At 63.8% G+C, this 12,966-nt stretch overlaps 3 protein-coding genes across 4 annotated transcripts; all 3 read left to right on the top strand.

Annotated features, from left to right (window-relative positions):
- The first annotated feature begins 3,179 nt into the window (after window positions 1-3,179).
- HYAL1 (hyaluronidase 1) lies at window positions 3,180-6,078 on the top strand. The gene is made up of 4 exons (XM_070391316.1): window positions 3,180-3,386; window positions 3,803-4,726; window positions 5,050-5,139; window positions 5,304-6,078. Exons 1-4 carry the CDS (start codon window positions 3,360-3,362, stop codon window positions 5,619-5,621), a joined length of 1,359 nt encoding a protein of 452 aa, XP_070247417.1. The 5' UTR covers window positions 3,180-3,359; the 3' UTR covers window positions 5,622-6,078.
- On the top strand, window positions 6,029-10,426 carry NAA80 (N-alpha-acetyltransferase 80, NatH catalytic subunit). The gene is made up of 4 exons (XM_070391441.1): window positions 6,029-6,110; window positions 6,186-6,343; window positions 6,665-6,763; window positions 8,956-10,426. Exons 1-4 carry the CDS (start codon window positions 6,029-6,031, stop codon window positions 9,841-9,843), a joined length of 1,227 nt encoding a protein of 408 aa, XP_070247542.1. The 3' UTR covers window positions 9,844-10,426.
- HYAL3 (hyaluronidase 3) lies at window positions 6,686-12,878 on the top strand. Of its 2 annotated transcripts, XM_070391319.1 has the most exons (4): window positions 6,686-6,763; window positions 10,686-11,594; window positions 11,973-12,062; window positions 12,179-12,878. In XM_070391319.1, exons 2-4 carry the CDS (start codon window positions 10,707-10,709, stop codon window positions 12,452-12,454), a joined length of 1,254 nt encoding a protein of 417 aa, XP_070247420.1. In that variant the 5' UTR covers window positions 6,686-6,763; window positions 10,686-10,706; the 3' UTR covers window positions 12,455-12,878. The 2 variants fall into 2 exon arrangements, with proteins under 2 accessions (XP_070247420.1, XP_070247419.1); XM_070391318.1 differs by lacking the exon at window positions 6,686-6,763 and having other exon boundaries at window positions 10,496-11,594.
- The last annotated feature ends 88 nt before the right edge of the window (window positions 12,879-12,966 follow it).

Genomic DNA, 12,966 nt, shown 5'->3' with positions numbered 1-12,966 from the left:
ACCCGCACCCGGTGCCCCTGTCCTAGTCACGATGACTCAGCGCCAGGAACCAAGCAGGGGCAAAGGTGGCGGAAGCTGAACACCGCGGGGATGCCAGCACGGGGCTGGATGTGGCCAGGCCTCTATCAGGCAGAGGCAGGAGGGGCACCCGGAGCCGCACAGCCTGGCTGCTGAGGGTGGTGCCCATTTCCCTGCTCTGTAAACAGCACACGCACCTGCCAGCGCCGGGCCAGCCGCAAGGGATGCGGCCGGGAATCACCATGGAGACCGCTCCCTGTCCCTGTCCCTCTGTGAATGGCAGCGTAGAGGGAGGTGCACACTGGACATGAAGACCTAGGAGAGCGCTCCCCAGAGAAGCAGGGGGCGAGGGGGTCGTGGTTAGGGGAGCAGAGCCTGCGAAAGCAAGTGCCATTGAATCAGTGTCCACTCAGGCTGTCAAGCCATCCTTGTCCCTCCTCCTGGTGATGGCAGAGATCAGAGAGAAGGGGCTGTGGTCACCCTGGGAGGGCAGTATCAGGCCCCTGGTGGAGGAGGGTCCCGAGGTGAAAGGGTTCCCGGAGCTCCTGGCTCAGTGGGAACAGACCTGCTAGAGAGAAGATTTGGGCGTTGGTCAATGAGACCATGAGATGATGGAGCCAGCGGAGAGAGGGCAGCTCTGACCGCCCCACACAGATGTAATCCAACTCACATCACCTCCCAACCCCGGTGATGGAGGCACACCTATGACCCCTCCCACGCGGCTGGGACTGTCCCACCTATGTAGCTATGACGTCCGCATACACACAGCCCCCTACATGCGAAGCTCTGGTCCCCCACCCGTGTGACCTCCTTTACACACTGACCCCTCCATACAGACCTGTGAGCACCTCCCATCACCCCCTGGGGGACCGGGAAGACACCTGGAGAAAGTGCAGCCAGGAGACGGCCAGGCGGGGGGTGGGGAGTGAGGTGACCAGGCCTGAGGTGTGCCCAGGGAGAGAGCAGGCAGGTCTGGACCTGGAAGCTGGCTCACCTGTGAGCAGCTTAAGAAGTACATTTCTTAAGAAGAATCAGTTCTGCATCCTGAGCCTCTGGATTGGCCTGAGATGGTTATCAGATGTGTGGCCTGGACAGTGGACAGAAGGTCAGTTCACGTCTGGTACTCTGGGGATGGGAGTCCTTCAGGGGGTAAGCAGAGGGTCGTCTGAGGGTCTGAGGTAGATCTAGGCCTTGGTGCAGGGCAGGAAAGTTCAAAACCTTAAGGTCGCAGGCCAGGTAAGACAGAAAGCAGTCCTCCCTCACGGCTCAACCTACTTGATTGTGGTACTTTAACAGCTTGACTATAGGGACTCCATTTTACTTCCTCACTCTATTCCTTGGACCCAGACACACATCAATTGGACCAGACCCACCCTGCAGAAGCTAGCTGTGGGTGGGGCCCTGGGGTGGGGCAGGGCCGCAGGCATCCCGCTGCTTCCTGCTGTTCCATTGGAGCTTCGCCCTTGCCCCGAGCCGAGCCAGCGAGAATGCTCGCCTGCTGGTTGGCTGGATTGTGCCAGCACGAGGTCTGCCGGGGCAGCAGGAGGCAGCACGGAGCCTCAGGGCGAGGGGTCCAGGCTGCCCTGGGCCTGATGCTCATCGCTCTGGGACCCAGCTTTCCGAACAGGCTCAGCAGCCACCACCTCTGGCCAGATCCTGTGCTCGGCTTGCAGCTGACGTGCCCACAGCACCCTGGACCTTCCTCTCCAGCCGTGCCAGCCTGGAGGCTGGAGGCAGCCAGCTGTGCCACTGCTCTGGTGGCCACCACGCCACTGGCTCAGGCTCAGACCAGGCTGCAGACCCAGGCAGCACTTGAACCTGAGCCAGGGACCTGCTGGTTCCTCCACCGCCCTGGCAGGCAAGCCTGGGCCTGCGCACCCAGTAGGTGTCAATCACTAGTTTCTGAATCAGCCAACAAGTGGAATCATAAGGAATGAACAGGCGTGTGGTCACCCGACAAGCCTCACAGTCACAAGACAACAGCGTCCCACACTCACACACACACACACTCTGTTGGTTTGTGCAGAGGCCCCGACGGCCACTAGCTGGGGCTTCACAGACACAGCCGCTGACCCAGCAAGTGGACAAAGGGTGACAGCACAGCCCTGACTTCATGAACACAGTGCCTTTCAGACACAGGTCCCTAAAGCTAGGCAGGGCCTAGACCACAGGACTTTAGAGGCCCATAAATGTTTAATTTTTTAATAGAAGCCGGAACCGGTTTGGCTCAGTGGATAGAGCGTCGGCCTGCGGACTGAAAGGTCCTGGGTTTGATTCCGGTCAAGGGCATGTACCTGGGTTGCGGGCACATCCCCAGTGGGAGGTGTGCAGGAGGCAGCTGATCGATGTTTCTAACTCTCTCCCTTCCTCTCTGTAAAAAATCAATAAAATATATTTTTAAAAAAATCTTAATTTTTTAATAGAAAAAAAATATATAAATAATGAATATGGAATGGATGCAGTCTGGAGTGTGTTTGTCTTTATACCAACATACTTGTAAAATATATTTTAAAAAAATTTTTTATTCAATCCCCGGCCAGGGCACATAAAAGAATCAACCAATGAATGCATAAATAAGTAGAACAACACGTCAATGTCTCTCTCCTTTCCTCTCTCTCTCTAAAATCAATAAATGAAATATTTAAAAAAATTTTTTTTTGCCCAGCCAGCATGGCTCAGTGGTTGAATATAGACCTGTGAACCAGGAGGTCACGGTTGGATTCCCAGTCAGGGAACATGACCAGGTAGTGGGCTCGATCCCCAGTAGGGGGCGTGCAGGAGGCAGCTGATCAATGATTGTCTCTCATCACTGATGTTTCTATCGCTCCCCCTTCTTCTCTAAAATCAATAAAAATATTTTTTTAAAAAAAAAGAACAAAAATGTTTTTTAGGAAGGGCCCACCCACAAAGGCAAAAGTGCCCAGGGCCCCAAATGTCCTCGTGCAGCCATGTGGGGGGCAAGTACCTCCCTGGGTATCAGCCCCAAGATGCCCAGATTCCAGTACCACACAGGCCTGCCCCCTGCACTGCCTCCACCCCCACCCCCACCCCAGCCCAAATAAAGCCACAAAGCCCTGCCCTAGTGCTGACTGGTGGGGTGGGGGGGCACTTCCGGCCCAGGCCCCACCCCCTGCCGAGGGCACTTTGCTGGGGGTGGAGAGGTGGCTCTGCGGGAGGGCCTGGCCCAGCCCTCCAACCCAGGGCCCACCCCTCAGCCCGCCCCCAGACTGGGTGGGGTGACCCCTACAGAAGCTCAGAGTTGCCAGCAGCAGCTGCTTCCTCCTAGACTCAGAGTGCCACACCCCAGAGTCGGGAAGTCGGGAAGTCGGGAAGTTTGGAGGATGAGGATGAGGCCCATCAGCCCTGAGGTCAGCAGGGACGAGCGGGCAGACTGGGGGGTGTGCAGGAGGCTGTTCTTGGTCCCTGAGCATCATCCCCCCCACCCCCACCCCGTGGCTGGCGGGGATTCCTGAGGGAAGAGACAGGAAGGGCCCAGCCCCACCAGTCCCGTCAGCATGGGGCAGGCCTGGCTCTCTGCTCGCTCCTCAAACAGCTGTCCTGGCTCCTGTGGCCCTTGGGGAAGTGGGGGGTGGGGGGGAGGCCTGTCCCGAGAGGCAACTCAGATGTGGCTCCAGCCCTCTCCCTGGCCCCTCACTTCCCTGGCCCTGCCAGGCAGTGCCACCTGAAGTCAGAGCAGGGCTGGACTGAGCGAGGGACTTGGCCCGCTTCCCCAGCTGGGTGAGCGAGTTCAAGGCCCGCTCTCAGCTCTGCCTCCCCTGGCCAGGTTTCCCGAGGCCGGCCCTGTGCCCTGGCAGCCCACCTGCGTCCCAGCTGCGCCCTCTTCCTGACCCTGCTCGGCATGGCCGCGGGCTCCCGGGGCCCCGTGGTGCCCAGCCAGCCCTTCACCACCGTCTGGAACGCCAACACGCAGTGGTGCCTGGAGAGGCACCGCGTGGACGTGGACGTCAGTGTCTTCGACGTGGTGGCCAACCCGGGGCAGACCTTCCTGGGCCCGGACATGACCATCTTCTACAGCTCGCAGCTGGGCACCTACCCCTACTACACGGCTGCCGGGGAGCCCGTGTTCGGTGGCCTGCCCCAGAACGCCAGCCTGGACGCCCACCTGGCCCGCGCGTACCACGACGTCCTGGCGGCCATGCCTGCCTCCGATTTCTCGGGGCTGGCGGTCATCGACTGGGAGGCCTGGCGCCCACGCTGGGCCTTCAACTGGGACACCAAGGACATTTATCGGCAGCGCTCGCGGGCGCTGGTTCAGGGGCGGCACCCGGACTGGCCGGCTCCTTGGGTGGAGGCAGCAGCCCAGGCCCAGTTCCAGAGCGCCGCGCAGGCCTGGATGGGGGGCACGCTCCGGCTGGCCCGGGCCCTGCGGCCCCGCGGCCTCTGGGGCTTCTACGGCTTCCCTGGCTGCTACAACTACGACTTCCTAAACCCCAACTACACAGGCGAGTGCCCGCCGGGCGTCCGTGCCCAGAACGACCAGCTGGGCTGGCTGTGGGCCCAGAGCCGTGCCCTCTACCCCAGCATCTACCTTCCCGCGGCGCTGGCGGGCACAGGGAAGGCACAGATGTACGTGCGGCACCGAGTGGGTGAGGCGTTCCGTGTGGCTGGGGGTGCTGGGGACCCCAGTCTGCCGGTGCTGCCCTACGTCCAGATCTTCTATGACATGACCGACCGCTTTCTGTCCCTGGTGAGTCTCCTCCTGTGACCCTGCCCACCTTTCAGCCCCTCCTCAGGCGTTAGGTCCAGCAACTGATGCCACACAGCCTGGTGGCACCTTCCTCCCTTCATTCTCACATCCTTTGAACACGTGTTGTGTGCCAAGGTCTGTGCCGGGACGCAGTCCCCGCCTGCTTGGCACACAGGCTAGAGCGGGACAGGCTGGCCTCCGGCCCCAGGGCCAGGGCTGCCCCAGGAGGGGAATGTGAACTGTTGGGCTCATCCCCAGGTGTTCCAGCGCTGCCTGGGGAGGGAGGGGGGAGGACCACAGAGCCACCCTGTCCTTTTCCCCAGGACGAGCTGGAGCACAGCCTGGGGGAGAGCGCGGCCCAGGGAGCAGCAGGAGTGGTGCTCTGGGTGAGCTGGGAGAACACAAAAACCAAGGTGAGCTCAGGCGGGGGGCGGGGGGTGGGGGGCCGAGGTCGGCTGGGGAGACCCGGGCCCATCCTTTCTACCCCTGCAGTCCTGCTGGCTGGCCAGTGAGGGCCTCGGTGCCCTAGGTGGGCCCAGCGTGGCCCGGTGTCCCTGACGTGCCTCCTCCCGCCCAGGAATCATGCCAGGCCATCAAGGAGTACGTGGACACCACGCTGGGGCCCTTCGTCCTGAACGTGACCAGTGCGGCCCGTCTGTGCAGTGAGGCCCTGTGCTCCGGCCATGGCCGCTGTGCCCGGAGCCCCAGCCACCCCGAGGCCCTCCTCTTCCTCAACCCCACCAGTTTCGCCATTGAACTCCCGCCTGGCGGTGGGCCCCTGACCCTACGAGGTGCCCTCTCCCCTGAGGATCGGGAACGGATGGCGGTGGAGTTCAAATGTCACTGCTACCCGGGCTGGAGGGGAGACTGGTGTGAGCAGCGGGGCATGTGGTGACGGGCCACACCCCAGGTGCACCACCCAGTCGTGTAACAGTGCGCTCTGGGCCTGGCCCAGGCTTCCCCAAGGGAAGGCCCAGCTACACAAGTCACGGCCACACTCGAGGGTACCGGCAGGAGCATCTGCCTGCCATGCTCACATACTGCCCGGGAGTCTGCGGACCCACCTCGGGGTCTCAAACATCACCTCCAGAGACGGGGCTGCCCGTCCTTAAATGCAGCGACCACCCAGCCCTGTGCTGAGCATGTGGAGGGGCCTAACTCCTTCAGCCTCAGGCACCGCTAAGAGGGCGCTGAGCAAGCCCGGAGGGAGCGCACTGCGCCAGGTGCACCGCCATAACGGAGCAGCTGGGGTTCCCACCAGGCCTCTGCTGTAGGGTGGCGCCCCTGGCTGCGCCCGTGGGGATGGCCAGCAGCCCGAACCCTGTAAATAAAGCCGACAGACGTGCTTCTCACTCCGAAGAGCTGCTTATTGAGCGCCTGAAACGTGCCGCTCCGGACCCAGAGGGCACGGGAAGGCCCCTCTCCGACTGACGTCAGTCCCAGGGCGGCTACTTCCCAGGGTGGGACCCAACTTCCAGGAGGAAGCGCCACTGGCCCTTTCCACTCCTGACGGAGGCAGGAGGCCGGCGGGAGCCGAGACAGAGCGGCGCGGGGGCGAGGCCAGGGCGAGGCGGAAACGGAGGCAGCCGGAGGAAGGGCCCGCGCCCGGCCCAGCTGGTAGCACGCGGGGCACCGGCGGGGGCTCGGGGGAGCCGAGCTGAGGCGGGTCCTTAGCAAAGATGCATGGAACCAGACCCTGGTCTGTGCGGGGGCGGGGCCTTGCGGGGGCGGGGCCAACGGGAGGCGGAGCAGGCGTTGAGCTGTGACGCGAGGAGCGGGCGGGGCCCAACGCAAGTGGGCGGGGCGGGGGCGGAGCCTGCGTCGGGTCAGCGGTAGGACGCACGGGCCGGGGGGCGGAGCCTGGCCGCCCAGGGAGACGCAGGACCAGGTGGGGCGCCGCTGGCCGCGACGGCTACAGTGCCTCCGCCGCGCCGCTAGGGGGCAGCGCGGACGGATGAAGGAGTCCGAGCCAGAGACAAGGAGATCTGGAGCTGCGCGGAGCAGGACGCCGAGCATCCTGGAGTCCAGCTTCAACATGTCAGTACCGCCCCCTCCCCACGCGCGGCGTGTCCGTCACCCTTGTCCCCCGCGCTTCTGTCCGCTCCCTGCGTAAGGTCACGTGGCTCTGTCGCTCCTCTCGCTCTCCCCGCGTCTGGGGTTCCCTCCCGGAGCATGCCGAGCCACACCCAACCGCTGTCAAGTTTCCCCGAAGCCCCCACCCCCAAAACGCCATGGTTCATGGCCCACTGGGAGGGAGGGGGAAACCGAGGCACAGGAGGGACAGGGCCGCCTATCTCTGAGAATCCAGGAACCCCGCCCACGGTGGGTTGGGTTGGTACGAAGGGGTTAAACCCGCGGGGAAGCCTGGGGTTCCTGGTCTAGATGCAGATCTTGGGGCTCCCTCCCTCCTGGTCAAGGGCTGCGGCTGCTGCGGAGGTGGCTGGTTGCAGGTGAGGGGCTCGGAGGTGGCTGGTTGCAGGTGAGGGGTTCGTAGCCTTCGGAGTGGGCTGTGGCGTGAGGGGAGGGTCGAGCTGTTACTGACATGGGTCAAGCTCAGGGGGCTCCTGGGGGGCTGGGGAAGGGAGCCGGGACGTCTCCCCTGGTGAGAAGGTGAGTAGAAGAGTGGGGAGCAGCACGCCTCGCTCAGCCCCCACCATATGCCAGAAATCCCCCCAGCATAGACCCCCTGCCTGCAGGGCTTGGGGCAGAATGGGCCAACAGTGGGGTTTGGGTGCAAGAGGTCGGGCCCCAACCTGGTGGCCGTTGGACCCCATGGATGTAGGAAGGAAGCTGTGGTCCTTATCTAGAGCGGCTACGGAAGACACCCCGGCCCGTGGGGAGCCAGGCTCGCAAGAGCCCAGTGTGTGTGGCCGTGAGCAGGGCCCTGCTGGTGCTGCTGGGGCCCCGTCTGAGGGGACAGTTGGCTCTGTGATCCTCCGAAGTGTCCTGAGAGAGGAGGTGTGATTGTGGACGCACAGGTTGGACTGAAGCCGTTCTGGCTTTAACGATGGAGAAGGGGCCATGAGCCAAGGAAAACAGGTGCTTCTCGAAGCTGAAAAAGGGCAAGGAATGGGTTTTTTCCTGGAGCCCCCGAAGGGCCCAGCCCTGCAGAACCTTCACTTCAGCCCAGGGAAACCCATTTCAGGTGTCTGCCCTCCCAAACTACCTTTGTATTGCACGCACGTGTGCGTGCACGCCCGGAGCTGGGCTGGGCAGTGTTGGGGAGGGGCTGTGGCTGTGTGTCCCAGGCCAGGAAGCCCGTCCAGGGAGGGGAAAGAGCCGGATGGGTGAGTGAGTGGCACAGCAGCCCCCCCGCCCCCCGCCCGTCAGTTATGTGGCGGGCATGGCCCACGGGGTTTAAAAGTGTGGCCTGGAATTCGGGATGGGAGGAGCTCCTGAGGACAGCCGGGTGGCCTCCGGAAGGAGCCCTGGGTGGCTTTAAGCAAGGGGGTCATTGCGTCTGCTTTGCATGTTCTGCCTGATGGCCAGCCAGTCGCGATGCTGTGGGGCTAGATCAGACAGCCGGGCCAGGCCTCGGTCTCCATCCAGCACGGGGCAGGGCACCTGAACCCATCCCACTGAGTCCACCTCCCCCCACGCCCCCCGGTATAGGTCCCTCCTGCACTATCAGGTGAACTTGGGAACAAGGTGCAGCCTTCCACTCCTTTGCTCTAGGGCAGTGGTTGGCAAACTGCGGCTTGCGAGCCACATGTGGCTCTTTGGCCCCTTGAGTGCGGCTCTTCCACAAAATAACACGTGCAGGCGCGCATGTACAGTGCAATTGAAACTTCGTGGCCCATGCGCAGAAGTCGGGATTTTGTGGAAGAGCCACACTCAAGGGGCCAGAGCCGCATGTGGCTTGCGAGCCACAGTTTGCTGACCACTGCTCTAGGGCACATGGCTCCCCGGGCACTCTGTCCACTCGTCCCTGCCCCAGCCCATCCTCCCTCCTGGCACAGCCCAGCCTGGCTGGTGTCCACAGCAGGAGCACCTTGTGGTCTGAGGAGATGCCACTTCCTGGAGACCTTGGCCTGAACCCCCAGCCTGGCACTGAGCCACCTGCAACCTGAGATATGAGCCCGGCTCCCAGCCTGACCCTGACTCAGCTGAGCCGGAGCTGACTGAGCCTGGCCTCGCTGCGCCGACCCCTCCCCTAGACCCTCCCCGCTGGGTGGAGCTGATCCTGAGTACCAGCCGGCGGCGGGCTGACTCTGGATCCTGCCTGCCAGCTGGCGCTGACCCTGCGATCCAGGCTGGCCAAGCTGCCCCAGGATCCTGCACACCAACCAGAGCGGACCCGGAGCCCCAGGCCGGCTGCGCTGACCTCGGGTGCTGCATGCCATCCAAAGATGACCCCCCTTCCTGGCTTGACTGAGCTGACCGTGGACCCCCCACGCCAGCCAGAGGAGACCCGAGCCCCCGGCCTGGCTGCGCTGACCCTGGAGCCCGTGCACTGCCGACCTGAGCTCCTGGACGCCTGCGCCGACCTCATCAACGAGCAGTGGCCGCGCAGCCGCGCCTCCCGCCTGCACTCCCTGGGCCAGTCCTCCGACAACTTCCCCCTCTGCCTGATGCTGCTGAGCCCCCACCCCACGCCCGGGCACCCCCCCATTGTGGTGGGACATGCCCGCCTGTCGCGGGTGCTAGACCGGCCCCAGAGCCTCCTGGTGGAGACAGTGGTGGTGGCCCGGGCCCTGAGGGGCCGTGGCTTTGGCCGCCGCCTCATGGAGGGCCTTGAGGCCTTTGCTCAGGCCCGGGGCTTCCGCCGGCTGCACCTTACCACCCATGACCAGCTGCACTTCTATGCCCACCTGGGCTACCAGCTGGGGGAGCCGGTGCAGGGCCTGGTCTTCGCCAGCCGACGGCTGCCCGCCGCTCTGCTCAGTGCCTTCTCCAGGGCCCCATGCCCCCGGCCACCCTGCAAGGCCCCTAGCCTGGCTGCCCACACTGCCCCCAAAGCCTCCAAAGGGCCATCATTGCCGCCACCCCCTCCCCTGCCTGAGCCCTTGGCCATCTCACCGCCCCCTCCACCCGGGCTCTCCCCACCAAGCCTGCTGGAGACGGGGTACCATGACCTGAGAGGAGACCCCATATTTTGGATGGAGAAGGACATCTGAGGGGCACCTGGGACAGGGCACCATCTTTCTGGTTCAGTGGGCTCCCCAGGACAGTCCCGGCCTCAGCCCCTGGCCCTGGAGGCAGCTGAGTGCCGGTGGGGCCAGAACATGGCTCCCTGGCTGGGGGCTCCAGGCTGTCAGTGTGGCTGAATAAAGGCTTCTGTTGGGTGTGGCTATGACAGTTGATTTGTTGACCCCCACCCTCGCCTCCCAGGCTCATCTTAGGTCCCGGCCCCTGCCGGAGCCCACATCCACCTCTGCCGTGGATGGAGGGACTCCTGCCTTTGCCCCTCCCACTCCGCCAGGTGTCTGTTCTCTTCCACATCCACTCGCTCGTCACCACTCCCTGAGCACCCACTGTATGTCAGGCCCTGGGCTGGGCACAGGCAATGGGGAACTAGACCGACAGATAGGATCTTGACCCAAGGGGACAGAGAGATAGGGAGACAGACAGCCTACAGTGGCAGGATGCAGGCTGGGACCGGGGGAGCCCGTGCCCTCACCCCACCTGGAGACCCAGGAGGCCTCCCGGGGGAGGTGGGAGAGACCTGAGTGCTGAGTAGGCAGGCGGGGCTGAGGGCTCTGGGGCAGGAAAGAAGGTGGGCGGGCAGAGGGAAGGAAAGGACTGTGAGAGCTCCGGGTGGGGGTGGGGGGCCAGGGAAGGAGAGTAGTAGGGAACAGCCCAGGCCAGCGCAGGGTGTGGCTGCTCTGAGAGGCCTCCAGGACCCCTTGGGGGCCATGCTTTCCCCTCTGTGGGGAGGGGCTAGGGACGCTCTCCCCGCTTCCCCTGCTGTGTGGAAGGCATGGCCTTGGACTCTAAGCTCACACCCTCTCTCCTGCAGGTCCGTTCCTGGGGCAAGACCATGCAGCTGGGCACGGCCCTGGTGCTCGGGGCGGCCCTGTGCCTGGGGTGTGGCCAGCCCCTGGCTGGGGCCCCCGAACACCCCTTCTCCGTGCTGTGGAACGTGCCCTCGGCGCGCTGTAGGGTCCGCTTTGGTGTGCACCTGCCACTAGCGGCCCTGGGCATCACTGCCAACCGTGGGCAGCGTTTCCACGGGCAGAACATCACCATCTTCTACAAGAACCAGCTCGGCCTCTATCCCTACGTGGGGCCCAGGGGCACAGCTCACAATGGGGGCATCCCGCAGGCTGTGCTCCTTGACCGCCACCTGGCACGCGCCGCTTACCAGATCCGCCGCAGCCTGAGGCCCGGCTTTGCCGGCCTGGCAGTGCTGGACTGGGAAGAATGGTGTCCACTCTGGGCTGGGAACTGGGGCCGCCGCCGAGCCTACCAGGCAGCCTCGTGGGCGTGGGCACAGCAGGTATTCCCGCACCTGGGCCCCCAGGAGCAGCTCCGCAAGGCCCGGGTAGCCTTTGAACAAGCAGCGCGAGCCCTGATGGAGGGCACCCTGCGGCTGGGCCGGGCACTGCAGCCTCGGGGGCTCTGGGGCTTCTATCACTTCCCGGCCTGTGGCAATGGCTGGCACGGTATGGCTTCCAATTACACAGGCCACTGCCACCCGGCCGCCCGTGCCCGAAACACCCAACTGCATTGGCTCTGGGCCGCCTCCAGCGCCCTCTTCCCCAGCATCTACCTCCCGCCCAGGCTGCCGCCCGCTCACCACCAGGCATTTGTGCGACACCGCCTGGAGGAGGCCTTCCGTGTGGCCCGCTCTGGGCACCCCCACCCACTGCCGGTCCTGGCTTACGCCCGCCTCACGCGCCAGGGTTCTGGAAGGTTCCTGTCCCAGGTGAGTGAAAGCTGGTGTGCAGTGGGGAGGCCTGGCCCTGTCCTAGGAAGGTCTGGGCAGAAGACCTTGCCCAGGGGAGTGGGAAGGGGAGGGTCTGGTTCTGAGGGGGGCGGTCCTATCCTGGGCATCTGACAGGTGTGCCTCTGCCCTGGAAGTCAAGGTCGTGGGGAAGGCATGGCCAGCCTTTGGTGCCCTGATCTGAGGGGAGACATTCTGAGTGGAGGGCCGAGAAGCCACTCAGGGGCTCAGTGCCAAGGGGCCCCACTCTAGAGGTGGAATCAGATTGTGCCACGGAGTCAGGAAAGTTTCTGGAAGGTGGAGGTAGGCCCAGGTGGGCTTGGCCAGCTCAGCCCGGGCTCAGCAGCTCTCTGCCTCCAGGATGACCTCGTGCGGACCATCGGTGTGAGCGCAGCGCTGGGGGCAGCCGGCGTGGTGCTCTGGGGGGACCTGAGCCTCTCCAGCTCTGAGGTGATCCTTGCCCCCTCCAGCTGCCACGCAGCCCATGCTGGGGCTCCCAGGCTGGGGGAGAGGCCATGCCAGGGCCACGGAGCAGGCACACTGATGCGTCCCTCCCCTTTCCTCAGGAGAAGTGCTGGCACCTTCATGACTACCTGGTGGACACCCTGGGCCCCTATGTGATTAACGTGACCAGGGCGGCCACAGCCTGCAGTCACCAGCGGTGCCATGGCCATGGGCGCTGTGCCCGGCGAGACCCAGGACAGCTGGAAGCCTTCCTGCACCTGCAGCCAGATGGCAGCCCTGGAGCCTGGGAGCCCTTTAGTTGCCACTGTTACCGGGGCTGGGCGGGCCCCACCTGCCAGGAGCCCAGGCCAACGCCAGGGCCTCAAGAAACAGCATAAAGCCAGCGGTCACCTGCTGTGACCCTCTTGTCCCTGCTGCCATTTCGCAGCCCTTGAGGATTCTGTCTATTTAGCTTAACAGTCCTCTTGTTCTATTTAGCTTAACAGTCCTCTCATCCACACACCCTACCCCCCATGGGATCCCTGGGGAGTGGAAGGGGCCAGAAAAAAATTTCCACTGTCTTAAAACCAGAGGCCCTCTGAGGTCACCTGACCCCTGCTACAAAGGCAGCTGTCCTAGGGAGAGAGTCAGGGTTCCAGACGGTTAGGGTGCCAGCCCAGGGCCCTGTCCCTACACATCACTGGGTCCATGGAGACGCCGAAGGAAGGGGACCTGTCCAAGGGCAGGTGGGTCTCAAGATCTTGACTAAGGCCTTACGTGCTAAACTGCTGTCTGTACTTTGCTTTCATCATAAAGTCACTCTTTCCTTCGCTGCCTGAGGTTTGGCTGTTCTCTATGTTGTCCCACGCCCCATGCTCATCGAAGCGCGAGTGTCCGGCTGCAAGTGTCC

This window comes from Myotis yumanensis, unplaced genomic scaffold (genome assembly GCF_028538775.1).
Source record: "Myotis yumanensis isolate MYYU_CA2020_CCGP unplaced genomic scaffold, mMyoYum1.0.hap1 SCAF_14, whole genome shotgun sequence".
Lineage (NCBI taxonomy): Eukaryota > Metazoa > Chordata > Mammalia > Chiroptera > Vespertilionidae > Myotis > Myotis yumanensis.
The sequence above is the reverse complement of the archived record's forward strand: the minus strand, read 5'-3'. Positions and strand labels throughout refer to the sequence as shown.